The sequence below is a fragment of the Oncorhynchus masou genome, chromosome 24, assembly GCF_036934945.1.
Source record: "Oncorhynchus masou masou isolate Uvic2021 chromosome 24, UVic_Omas_1.1, whole genome shotgun sequence".
NCBI classification, from domain to species: domain Eukaryota; kingdom Metazoa; phylum Chordata; class Actinopteri; order Salmoniformes; family Salmonidae; genus Oncorhynchus; species Oncorhynchus masou.
The window spans coordinates 66,480,167-66,494,444 of record NC_088235.1 but is presented as its reverse complement, the minus strand read 5'-3'; the positions used below and the strand labels follow the sequence as shown (position 1 = coordinate 66,494,444).

General features: G+C 43.6%; 1 protein-coding gene across 3 annotated transcripts in view; it reads right to left on the bottom strand.

Annotated features, from left to right (window-relative positions):
- The window catches only part of wdfy4 (WDFY family member 4), a 191,577-nt gene that overhangs the window by 14,822 nt on the left and 162,477 nt on the right, over positions 1–14,278 (bottom strand). For all 3 annotated transcript variants that reach the window (XM_064934604.1, XM_064934603.1, XM_064934605.1), the window contains exons 59-63: positions 5,734–5,891; positions 5,399–5,557; positions 5,111–5,290; positions 4,183–4,386; positions 3,485–3,575 (exon numbers count right to left, since the gene is read on the bottom strand). In XM_064934604.1, coding sequence (XP_064790676.1) covers positions 3,485–3,575; positions 4,183–4,386; positions 5,111–5,290; positions 5,399–5,557; positions 5,734–5,891 — 792 coding nt within the window. The remainder of the gene's footprint in view (positions 1–3,484; positions 3,576–4,182; positions 4,387–5,110; positions 5,291–5,398; positions 5,558–5,733; positions 5,892–14,278) is intronic.

The window sequence follows — 14,278 nt, the reverse complement described above, 5'->3', positions numbered from 1 at the left end:
GTATGTGGAAGGACCACCAGAGGGCAGGCTGGGCTCACGGATAGTAGCCCAACAAGGCATGGGAGACAAGGTAACCAGAGGCAATTAAGCACAGCTGACGGTACTAATGACATACTCTCATTCCCCTATAAGAGAGAGAATGGAACCAGCAGAGAGAGGAGGGGAAAACTATCTCTGGAAGATGGACACCGAGAGAGAGAAGCTATCCAGGAAGAACCACTAAGACGGTGACAATCCCGTGACTTTTTGTTGTAGTTTAAAGATAATCCTATTGTGTTCCTGTTTCATCTGGAGAAGAAGATGTATGTTTTTCCTTGGAAGATTTTCATTGATTATGTTGGAATGTTTTTGTTGACCAAATGCCCTCAATAGAGAACTGTGTTCAATCAAGAAAACCTACTCCTGACTCGTTTATTCCACCTTCCCGCTTTAGAGTGACGCCCAATTACTTGGTCCGCTCACACAAAATTCCATCAGCATGATAAATGTGCAACCAGAGGAAAAAGAACTCTGGACCACCTATACTCCACACACAGAGATGCATACAAAGCTCTCCCTCGCCCTCCACTTGGCAAATCTGACCATAATTCTATCCTCCTGATTCCTGCTTACAAGCAAAAATCTAGTCACAGGAAGCACCAGTGACTAGATCAATAAAAAAGTGGTCAGATGTAGCAGATGCTAAGCTACAGGACTGTTTTGCTAGCACACGCTGGAATGTGTTCCGGGATTCCTCCAATGGCACTGAGGAGTACACCATATCAGTCATTGGCTTCATCAATAAGTGCATCAATGACGTCATCCCCACAGTGACCGCACATACATACCCCGCACTGAGCTAAAGGCTAGAGCTACCACTTTCAAGGAGTGGGACTCTAACTCGAAAGGTTATAAGAAATCCCGCTATCCCCTCCGACGAGCCATCAAACAGGCAAAGCTTCAATACAGGACTGAGATCGAATCGTACTATACTGGCTCTTACGCTCGTTGGATGTGGCAGGGCTTGCAAACCATTAAAGACTACAAAGGGAAGCACAGTCGAGAGCTTCCCACAGACACAAGCCTACCAGACGCGCTAAACTACTTTGATGCTCGCATCGAGGCAAATAACACTGAAACATACAGTACATGAGAGCACCAGCTGTTCCGGAAGACTGTGTGATCACGCTCTCCACAGTCGATGTGAGTAAGACCTCTAAATAGGTCAACATTCACAAGGCCGCAGGGCCAGAAGGATTACCAGGACATGTACTGCGGGCATGCACTGACCAACTGGCAAGTGTCTTCACTGACATTTTCAACCTCTCCCTTTCCGAGTCTGTAATACCAACATGTTTTAAGCAGACCACCATAGTCCTTGTGCCCAAAAACACCAAGGTAACCTGCCTAAATGACTACCGACCCGTAGCACTCACATCTGTAGCCATGAAGTGCCTTGAAAGGCTGGCCATGGCTCACATTAACACCATCTTCCCAGAAACCCTAGACCCACTCACTTAAAGGAACACCTATGTGAGAATGCCATTCATTGACTACAGCTCAGCGTTCAACACCATAGTGTCGTCAAAGCTCATCAATAAGCTAAGGACCCTGGGAGTAAACACTTCCCTGGATCCTGGACTTCCTGACGGGCTGTCCCCAGGTGGTAAGGGTAGGTAACAACACATCCACCACGCTGATCCTCAACACAGGAGCCCCCCTGGGGTGCGTGCTCAGTCCCCTCCTGTACTCTCTGTTTACTCATGACTGCACTGCCAGGCACAACTCCAACCCATCATTAAATTTGCCGATGACAGAACTGTGGTAGGCCTGATCACCAACAACAAAGAGACAGTCTGTAGGGAGGAAATCAGAGACACCTATTCCCCCTCAGGAGACCGAAAAGATTTGTCATGGGTCCTCAGATCCTCAAAAGATTCTGCAGCTGCACCATTGAGAGCATCTTGACTGGTTGCATCACTGCCTGGTATGGCAACTGCTCTTTCTCCAACCGCAAGGCACTACAGAGAGTAGTTTGACAGGCCCAGTACATAACTGGGGCCAAGCTTCCTGCCGTCCAGGACCTCTATACCAGGTGGTGTCAAAGACTCTAGCCACCCTAGTCATATACTGTTCTCTCTGCTACTACACAGCAAGCAGTACTGGAACGCCAAGTCTAGCTTCTAAACAGCTTCTACCTCCAAGCCACAAGACTCCTGAACATCTAGTCAATTTGCTATCCAAACTATTTGCAGTCCACATTGTTGTAATTGCTTCAATATGGAAATCCATTGTTAAATATAGGCTTTAGCGTTCACACTGATATAGGGTCTAGGCCGACTGTAAATTGCAGTCTGAACATAGGACGAGGCAAACATAGTCAATAAGCAAGATTAAATTCACTAGATAAGGCCTAAAAAGTCATGTATAATTCAAATCAAATTCTGATAAAAACGCAACAACAACTTCTTTGAAATATTGTTGTTTAAAAAAAAGTGGATTGTTTTTTGTTTAATTTAATTAAAAAACATATTGTTAAAGATTCACCATCCATGGGTTTATGGTGTGAAGTGAACGTACATGGCTTGAATGCAATGTCTGGTATTTCTGGAGAAGTGTAAATATGATCTGTAAGATGGTTCCGTGATGTTTATAAATCATTACATTTGCGACGAGTGGACATTCCCATTTTCTCTTTATATTGGATCTTTATTCAGCTCCTGTGTAACGTTTGGACGTGCGTAAAACCCTCCATAGTCTAAATTGCCTTGTCTGTATTATATGCCCATAGGGGGCAATTATGGTGCCTGTAACTGTATTTAGACATACCTATTTCTAAATAGGAAGGGGTTTGAGAAGCATGATATTATAAATCACTTCCCTTGTTCCATGGCACTGTGCCTAAATGCCTTTATGCATAAAATTCAAACCTCTTTCCAAAATACTAGGCTCCTGTCAATTGCATCGTTGCCGATGTGTAAGGTAGATAAAAAGAAATGGCATCATTTGGACTGGTAATCGTGTTTGGACTGGTAATCTCACGAGGGGCGCTCTTTGAAAATGTGGATGGATAGCCTACGTGAGCAAGCGAAATACAGGTATGTGAATTGTAAATAATGAAAAAGCATGAGGGCAAAAACCTCTCAGTAGACCATTTAAAAAGCACCCTCAGTAGACCACTTAAAACCCCTTTATTCTTAGTCTACTTTTGGTTTATGGCAAGGATAAAATAGACGCACGCACCTATGCAATGCTGCAATGCAAACAGATATGTATAAAAATACCCTCAAATAAAATGTTGCCTCAACATTTGATCTCAAATCCAAAATTCTGAAGTATAGAGCCAAATTAAAAGTTTTAGCTTCACTGTCCAAATGTATATCTGGGGGAGTGTAAAAGCACTTATTTGATTATGAACCAGAAGTGTTTTAAAAAATCATATTCTTCTCATTTGAGGAATATTTATGTCTTGTTGTTATTAGCATGAAATTAGCATTAGCATTACCGTCTATAGTCGTTGCAGACTGATCCTGTCCAGGGGATGTGGGCTGCTGTGGAGGATCAGGTGATGTTCTAGTATACTCCGTCCTCCAGATCTGTTACACACAAACAATCCAACATAACTGAACCCATTAAAGAAAGACACACAGGCACATAGGCACACAGGCACGTGCATACACACGCAAACCTCCCACAACACCCTGATGCGCATGCACACACACACACAAACAAACGATCAGGCCGTGTCCGAATACTCGTATTTGTGTTCTAAGTAGTAGGCTGATAAGCTGTGCGATAATATAAGGTTTTATAGTATATGAAATCTCAACAATTCGATATGATTTAAATGCCAGGATGTCAAACTCATCTCTGCCTGTCATTTAGTAGAATCCGCTGCAAACTAGTGAGAAAAAAAGTATTTTCAAACCCAAGTGTGTTTGACATAAGCTGTTAATTAATTAAGCTGATAATCATATAAGGGGACAATGAACGAATTTTGCATTATATGACGCATTCTCATTATGGGTTAGCCTAGTATGTTAATATTTGATGCTTACGGCATACATTTCTACTAAACAGTAAGTTCTAAATAGTATTTAGTATGATTAGTAAACATTAGGTAGTTTTAGTAAGTAGTAGGCAAGACACACATACACACATTGTCGAATAAGAACTAGCAAACACACACTCTCACTCTCTTACCCTCACTATCCCGTCAGCACAGCCAGTGACTATAACGTTTCGTGGATCCCACTCGTGTCTCTGAGTGAAGCAGACAGACAGGATGTCCACATCTGAGCTGCAGGAAGTGACATCAGAGCCACAGGATGTGTCGAGCCAGGTGAGTAACTGACCCTTCATACTCCACAGGTACAGGACCGGCCCTGCACACGATGCTATCTCACCCTGAAGGAGAGGGTTAACATACACAGGTAAAAGGGGTTGGCCATGCTACAAACCCCAAGTGCAGAACAGACTATGGGAGGCTCACCGTACTACATAGAGCCATGACTACATGGGACTCTATTCCACATTAAGTAACTGTCGCAAGCAGTAAAATTAGATTTAAAATACAGATAAAAAAACACATTATGGAACAGCGGGACTGTGAAGCAACACAAACATTGGCACACACACACACACACACACACACACGGCTTTAGCAGCAGCTAATGGGGATCCATAATAAATACAAATTCAAACAAATGAGGGAATGAACGGAAAAGTGTCTCTATCAGTGACCACACACATGGTAGACCTATGAGCACCGAGCATAGTAGAGGATGTGTGTGCAGCCAGAAAAGGAAATCCTCCCTTCCTCATTCTGAGTTCCAGGAATGCTCGTGCAATAGACTGGCTAAACGATGATGGTCCCTATGTACTTGTGTGGTACTTTAAAAAATATATGTTTATCAGTCAGCAGGCAGGATCCAACAGGATCCCACTAAAGAGAGAAATAGAAAGTGGAAAGAAAAGCGATAGACGGATGCAAAAGGAGGTATAGAAAGAGGTCAACTCTCAGATGTTGTTGATAGTTAGCACATGGATTCTGGACTTGTGGGGGGAGAAAAATAGAAAAAATAGAGAGAGATAATGATATGAAAGAGGTAAAAATAGAGTGTAGACTCACCGTGAGGTCATTGATAGCAAGTGCTGTGATGCTAGCCTTGTGTCCAGGTAGCTGAGTGATGTAGTTGAGTTCCTCAAGGTCCCACAGTATACAGGTGAGGTCACGCGAACCGCTGAGTATCACTCCATGAACCTCAGACACCGCCAAACACGTTACTGCATCGGTATGACCATACAGCGCCTGGGAGACCAATATGAGATTCACTTTATCAAACACACACACATTTTACTGTGTATTGGGCTAGATACATTCTCACACCACATCACTCTCACACCACATCACACACACCTGTCTGAGTTTCATGTGAGTGAGTTTGTCCTTGCTGATGGAAACATCCCACACACACACCACTGAGCTGATCCCAGCAGTGACTATGGTAGCTTGGTTGGGACACGCTGCACACAGCATCTTCCCCCAGTCACACATACTCTCACATACAGCAAAGGTCTAGGAGAGGGAAATAGAAATACACACACAAATGTTAGTCATTGTCTATGATGGAAATTGTTTGGCCAACTTTAAAGCTTCATGTCATGTTGCTACCTCATGATGGATGGATGGTCATCTAATTGAACCTTTGCTAGTGTGAGTAAGTGAATAAAAGGCCTCCATAGTGTACATACTTTCTCAGTGGTGTAGTGTCCGAAGGAGCAGGAGTTATCAGGGAAGCCCCAGGAGAAGTAGACATTCCACAGAGGAGGGATCAGTAGTCTGTTCTTCTCTACGACCAAAACCTCTTTGTCCACACAAACCACCTGGCCTACTGGACCACGAAGGAGCTCTGAAGGGGAGGAAGAGAAGATAGGGAAAGGGTGAGGAGAAGAAGAGATCGAGATATGAATAGAAGGAGGTAAAATAAGTCCAGATCCTCTTTATCCACACAAACCACCTGGCCTAATGCACCACGAAGGGGGGGGGAGAGAGATTAGAGGGACGTAGAAGTTTGTTGTTCCCTAAGATAAGAACCTCTCTGTCCCCAAAAACTATCTGGCCTACTGGGTCAGGCAACAGACAATAGAGAAATCAGAAGCAACTCTGGTAGCTTGCCTGTATGAGCGGTAATGTCGCAGCCTGGGCACGCACACGCGCACACACACACACACCTCACTCCTGTACACACATCTGCACCTGTACACAGCTCATCTGTAAATAGCCCACCCAACTACCTCATCCCCATATTGTTATTTATTTTTTGCTCCTTTGCACCCCAGTATCTCTACTTGCACATTCATCTTCTGCACATCTATCACTCCAGTGTTTAATTGCTAAATTGTCATTCGCCACTTGCCTATTTATTGCCTTACCTCCCTAATCTTACTACATTTGCACACACTGTATATAGATTTTTCTATTGTGTTATTGACTGTATGTTTGTTTATCCCATGTGTTGGTTGTGTCGCACTGCTTTGCTTTATCTTGTCAGGTCGCAGTTGTAAATGAGAACTTGTTCTCAACTGTCTTACCTGGTTAAATAAAGGTGAAATCATTTTTTTTTATTAAATCCCCTTTTTGGCTTCCTTGGCAACCTCCACGGGAACCTTTCCCCAATAGAAGCTTTACTCCATGGGAACCACACCTGTTGGTTTTCTCACAAACAATCGCAACATTGTTTCAATAATATATAGAGCTGCTCTGGTATATAAAGCTTTATGGAGGCCTTGCTCACAACGACCAAACGATATACTGTATGTGAGGCTCTTGATCATATCTTTGATCATGACACTGGTGAGGAGGAGTAAGACCTTGTTAAACTTGGACACAAAGTAGTCTGTGGTAAATAGCACAATGTTTCATCTGAGTATTTGTTATAGTCAAAATAATCCATATAGTATGCTTTTGAAAAACTCAAAAACTAGTTGTATGAGCTCAGGTCAATGAGGCTTACAGGCCATGAATAGCAAGTAGAAGTTCAAAACGTGTAATGTTCACAAGAACTTAAGTTGATAAAAAGATCTAACACAACATTAGGCGATAATATAAGTATTATTGTGGATTTATAATCACCTATAATGGGGCAGTCATTTTGAACCGGGAACACAGAATTAATTAACATGAAAGGAACACAACAGGAGGTTTAAGCTTAATGTACCAGGAAAGGCAGTAATAGATTATTAGCTTCCAAAACCCACAATGCCGACAAGGAAAAGTCACACCAAAAAGGCAGACTTACCGAGTGAAAGTTTAGAGTCTGAGGACGAAGACGCGGGGCTAGCTTCATGTGCTAGTGGTGGAAGCAGGACTGAGGCAATAAACACGCGCAGTTTGCTCCGAAATCCTCAAGGCCATCAAAGATATCAATGTATAATTCTATTTCAAATTTGAAAATGTACTGTCTGCAGTAGACAACGTTAAAATTGAAGTCAAGGAATGTGCTGGGCAAATCTCTCAGGCTAAGGTACGCATCTCTGGAACCGAAGACAACGTTATAGCCATGCAGGCAACGACCACCGCTCTTGTGGAAAAGGTTGAATCGCTTACCTCTAAACTAGTTGATTTGGAGGGCCGCAGCAGGAGATCGAACTTGAGACTAGTACATCTCCCTGAAGGTGCTGAGGGGAGCGATGCTTGCTCATTCCTAGAGCGGTGGCATCCTGAGGCCACTCCGCTCTACTTTTATCATTGAGAGAGCTCATCGGAATTCTGGCCCACGATACGTCCTCAACGCACCCCTGAGGGCTCTGATAAGGAAGTCTTTAAACTATAAAGATACGATTCTCGTGATGAATGCAGCCAGGGCGAAAGGGAGATTACTCTTCAAGAATCGGTAAGTTATGTTCTTCCCAGATCTCTCTATGGAAGTCAGTTCACAAGCAGCAGAAACGCTTCGACAGTGTAATGCAGTGGCTAACGGGCTAAGGCTATCCGGTATGGAATCATCTTTCCAGCGTGCCTAGGGGTCTCCCACGGCGATTGTTCCTACATTTTTGAAACACCAGTCGAGGTGGGAAAGTTTCTTGAGAAGCTAGGCAGGAAGTACCAAGTCAATGTGTGGGGGTACAAGTTAGTTCATGCAATTTGTACATAGGTAGCGGTAAAGTGACTATGCATAGATAATAAACCCTGAGTAGCAGCAGTGTAAAATCAAAGGGGGGGGAGGGTGTCAATGTAAATAGTCCGGGTGGCCATTTGATTAATTGTTCAGTGATCTTATGGCTTTAGGATGGAAGCTGTTGGGTCTCGACTTGACGCTCCGGTACCACTTGCCGTGCGGTAGCAGAGAGAACAGTCTATGACTTGGGTGATTGGAGTCTGTCATTTTTTTAGGCATTCCTCTGACACAGCCTAGTATATAGGTCCTGACTGGCAGGAAGCTTGGAACCAGTGATGTACTGGGCCATACGCACTAAACTCTGTATTGCCATCCATCTGGCTCCACGGACTTGTGAATTTTGACCTGTTTAAAGATCTTGCTCACATTGGCTACGGAGAGCGTGATCACACACAATCGTCCAGAATAGCTGGTGCTCGTCAGTTCCCTTTGTATTCTGTAATAGGTTGCAAGCCACATCCGACGAGCTTCAGAGCCGGTGTAGTAGGATTCAATCTCAGTCCTGTATTGACGCTTTGCCTGTTTGATGATTCGTCTTAGGGAATATCAGGATTTCTTAAAAGCGTCCAGATTAGTGTCCCACTCCTTGAAAGTAGCAGCTCTAGCCTTTAGCTCAGTACAGATGTTGCCTGTAATCCATGGCTTCTGGTTGGGATATGTACATACAGTCACTGAGGGGACGACGTCGTCCATGTCGTTAGTGATGAAGCCGGTGACTGCGGTGACACACTACTCAATGCCATTGGATGAATCCCGGAACATATTCCAGTCTGTGCTAGCAAAACAGTCCTGTAGCGTAGCATCCGCATCATATGAACACTTCCGTATTGAGCGCGTCACTGGTACTTCCTGCTTCAGTTTTTGCATGTTAGCAGGAATCAGCAGGATAGAATTATGGTCAGATTTACCAAATGGAGGGCGAGGGAGAGATTTGTATGCGTCTCTGTGTGTGGAGTGAAGGTGGTCTAGAGTTTTGTTTCCTCTGGTTGCACATGTGATGTGCTGGTAGAAATGAGCTAAAACAGATTTAAGTTTGCCTACATTAAAGTCCACGGCCACTAGGAGCGCCTCTTCTGGATGAGCTTTTTCTAATTTTCTTATGGCCTTATACAGCTTGCTGTGTGGTCTTAGTGCCAGCATCGGTTTGTGGTGGTAAATATACTACTATGAAAAATACAGATGAAAACTGTCCTGGAAAATATTATGGTCATCGCGCACCGGTCTGTGTTGACAAAAACATTTGCACAATAAGCACTTGTTATCTCTCAAATACATCGTTACAGTTGTTGGTTAGCTAGCTAGCAAATTTGAGCCATATTAGCATTAACATGAAATCACTCAGAACAAGACGAAACAAGCTGAAATGAGCCATTTACGATTCCCCACGTGGCAGGTTCTTATCATTCATGCTAGCAATCTGGCCATTGAGAATCACAACAACATGCTCACTTCTGTTGCACATTGTTTTTTTTTGTGACGTTGCAACTAACGACCCATCTATACAGATTGACTCCACAGTCTGTTAAAACCGACTACCCTATGAGGGTTGTAACAACCATCTTCATGGTGGCAGAGTGAGGTAACAGGCTTATCTCTCATCTTCAAGCCCCCTCGGCGATGGAGATGGTTGGTGGATATCACTCTCTTGCTTACAACCATCCCTGGCGGTTGCCATTACGCAAGGATCGTCGGTCCCATGCGCACAGAAAAATGTACCACCCTCACCTAGCACTATGACCTTCTGGGTGTGGCCCATGAGAGGTAAAGACTGAATGCGACAAATGTGCCACTTGAGATCATCAAAAGCGCCACTCTTTACGCTCACTGTGTAAATTATTAATGCTCTTCTGAGAAGTGATATGACCTGAACAGATCATTTCTGTCAACGTCCGTTTAAACCACTATCTTGGCCTGTCATGCAGGCTCTGATAGTTACACAGCATGGTTATATCAAATCAAATCAAATTGTATTGGTCACATACACATATTTAGCAGATGTTACTGCAGGTGTAGTGAGATTCTTGTGTTCCTAGCTCCAACAGTGCAGGAATACCTAACAATTCACAACAATACAAACAAATCTAAAGTTAAAGAATGGAGTTAAGAAATATATAAATATTAGGAAAATCAATGTCGACGTGGCATTGACTAAAATACAGTAGAATAGAATACAGAATATACATTTGAAATGAGTAAAGCAGTATGTAAACATTATTAAAGTGACTAGTGTTCCATTTATAAAGTGACCAGTGTTCCATTTATAAAGTGACCAGTGATTCCATGTCAATGTATATAGGGCAGGAGCCTCTAAGGTGCAGGCTAATGATGGCTATTTAACAGTCTCTTGGTCACAGCTTTGATTCATCTGTACTGACCTCGCCTTCTGGATGGTAGGGGGGTGAACAGGCCGTGGCTCGGGTGGTTGATGTCCTTGATGATCTTTTTGCCCATCCTGTGACATCGGGTGCTGTAGGTGTCCTGGAGGGCAGGCAGTGCGCCGCCGGTGATGTGTTGGGGAGACCGCACCACCCTCTGGAGAGCCCTGCGGTTGTGGGTAGTGCTGTTGCCGTACCAGGTGGCGATACAGCTCGACAGGATGCTCTCAATTGTGCATCTGTAAAAGTTTGTGAAGATCTTAGGGGCCAAGCCAAATTTCTTCAGCCTCCTGAGGTTGAAGAGATGCTGTTGCTTTTCACCTTCTTCACTGCTCTCTCTGCTGTTTCCTGAAGTCCACGATCAGCTCTTTCATTTTGTTGACGTTGAGGGAGAGGTTATTTTCCTGGTACCACTCCGCCAGGGTCCTCTCCTCCTCCCTATAGTCTTTCTTGTCATTGTTGGTAATCAGGCCTACAACTGTTGTGTCATCTGCAAACGTAATGATTGAAATGGAGGCATGCGTGGCCATGCAGTCATGGGTGAGCAAGGAGTACAGGAGGGGGCGGAGCACGCACTCTTGTGGGGTCCCTGTGTTGAGGATCAGCGAAGTGGGGGTGTTTCCTACCTTCACAACCTGGGGCTAACCCGTCAGGAAGTCCAGGAACCATTTGCACAGGGCAGGGTTCAGACCCAGGGCCCCAAGCTTAATGATGAGCTTGGAAGGTACTATGGTATTGAAGGCTGAGCTATAGTCAATGACCAGCATTCTTACATAGGTATTCCTCTTGTCCAGATGGGATAGGGCAGTGTGCAGTATGGTGACAATTGCATTGTCTGTGGAACTATTGGGGCTATATGCAAATTAAAGTGGGTCTAGGGTATCAGGTAAGGTAGAGGTGATATGATACTTAACTAGCCTCTCAAAGCACTTCACGATGACAGAAGTGAGTGCTACGAGGCGATAGTCATTTAGTTCAGTTACCTTTGCTTTCATGGGTACAGGAACAATGGTGGACATCTTGAATCATGTGGGGACAGAAGACCGGGATAGGGAGAGATTGAATATGTCCGTAAACACTCCAGCCAGCTGGTCTGCGCATGTCGGTGAAAGAGTATGCGCATCGCTTGCGCCTAGTCTCCAGGCGCCTAGTCTCCAGGCATTTAGCCCAGTCTTGGGACTTTTCTATTGCGCTTGAGGCTTCCTGACAGCCGATGGAATGTGCAGTCTGCCCGCCTGCAAGCGAGTGAGCTGCACGACATATCAGTCCACAATTCGTGTCTACAGTTGCCCCGGGTTCTCCTAGGTTACCTTGTTACCTGACCCCAACTTTTATGCACAAGGTTAGCAACAACTATGCTTGTTTCGTCTTAACTTGGTTGGAGCGAGAGTATTGGAGAAGAGCTAGAACTACCTCTTTGTTTCTTGGGCACCTAACTGCAAGGGGAGGCCTCTCTCTCACTGTCCTTTGGGGTAGAGGAGGCTGTTATGTTGGAAAGAATGACAGCAAGGGTTGCGGCCCGGAAGTATGACCACTTCTTGGGCACTATTCGAAACCCTAGAGGTTGGTGGCACCTTAATTGGGGAGGACAGGCTCATGGTAATGCCTGCAGCGGAATTAGTGGAATGGTATGAAATACAACAAACACATGCTTTCCATGTGTTGATGCCATTCCATTCATTCCATTCCATTATTATGAGCCTTCCTAAACTCAGAAGCCTCCGCTGGTCCAAAAGCATCTCCTTCAACAATAGATTATCACTATGGCTATTTGAACCACACCTGATACATTTATGAGGTTTTTACCTGCTGGATGTCACTGCACTTTTGTTGGTATATACTTCTTTAGTGTCAGAGCTTCTGAAGGGTTGGAAATAGTCTGACTTTGAAGAGCATGTCTCGATATGGGGGTAGTCTATATCCCCATAGTGAAACATCAAAACAATATATTTCAAATAGAACTTAGCTTTACTTGCATAACCATGGTTCTATGATAATATGAGTGAGATATTTCACTGTGTTTCCTTGCTCGCTAGAGCGCAATGAAGAGAGGCATGATAGAGAATTACCAGTCTGTCAGTCTCCAACAGACTGTGATTGGTACTTCAGTTATAGAATCCACTATCCCCATAGTGATATATCTCACACATATTATCAGAACCAGGGTTATGCAAATAACATTACAGTTTAAATTTAGCTATTGATTTGAATGTTTTTTTCTTTAGTGTTTGGCACCATTTTGATTTGAGTAGGTTTAGTCCTTGAGCTGGTTGAATTGCTGTTATTCCTTACGATATAATATGGATTGATAGACCGAGTTATTGAGTGATTCAGACAATCATACTGTCACCAGTTGTCTCTGTCTTGCAGTTATGTGGATGTTATGGGTGGCCTTTACACGACTCCCCTAGAACTCGTTATAGGCGGCAGGTAACCTATTGGTTAGGGGTTGGACTAATAACCGAAAGGTTGCAAGATCGAATCCCCGAGCTGACAAGGTAAAAATATGTCGTTCTGCCCCTGAATAAGGCAGTTAACCCACTGTTCCTAAGCCACCGTCATTGAAAATAAGAATTTGTTCTTAACTGACCTGCCTAGTTAAATAAAGGTTAAAAAAAATCAAAATCTCCTCGTGTTATTTCAGTCTCAGCCTCCAGTCTGTGTGAACCAGGTTGCACGCTCCCACCAGATTGTTTGTATCTGTGTGCTATATATTTATGGAAAGAGTTCCTTAGTAAACTTAGATGGCGTAGTATCGGCTACACTTAATCTCTGCCACCAAGTACATGGATCAAATTACCTGGGAAAATAATAATAATAGTCCTACTTCAAAACCATCACATGAAAGAGTTTCCCAACTTCTGCTGAATTTCATTCAATTAAATTAATATCCCATATTGCATTGCAGACCATACACAGCCACCCTGCCCTAGGGGATACACATACACATTTATAAGGATCAGGATGTTTGTGTATCTGGCGTCCTGTAATTGTGCCTTTAATTGATCTGCTCCAACCTGGATGGGAAAAATATTTATTTTCCTATCGCCAACTTTACCTTCCAAATCCCCTGGAAGTAGAAAGAGCCTAGAGAATGTTTCAGCATTACCCTTCATAATATCCTTTAATATCACCTTAATATCTTTCTCTCTAGTCATCTCTAAATGCTTCTTGATCAGACAACACTCTGAGATGTAATATGCAGGAAGGTATGTATCGCCTCAACATACACACACATTCAGCTCATCTCCTTCAGAATGGCTAATCCGATTATTAAGCAAGGCTTCGCTGGTGGGTCCATCTCAATATTGTAGGTCCGTAGTAGCAGATCTGTGTGTGTGTGCTGGGTAAATTACCCTATGAAGAGTGTCTAGCCAACCTCTTCCTATTGCTCCCTGTGGACCTGGCCCATCTAGTATATAAAATAATTGAGGAACGCTGTTAGATAAAATAATTGAGGTACAAAATTTTATTTTGAAATAATAAGGTGAATGAAAATGATTAAATACATGAGTCTTTCTTGCGTACACACACTGCATACGCTCGCACTTCTGTATACAAGTCTAGTTCTTTGTAACGCCTTTTAAATATTCACAACAGGAGATTGGTGGCACCTTAATTGGGGAGGACGGGCTCATAGCAATGGCTGGAACTGAATTTTTGGGATGGTGATCGAACTCATCAAGCACATGGTTTCCATGGGTTTGATACCATTCCATTCATTATTATGAGACGTCCTCCTCT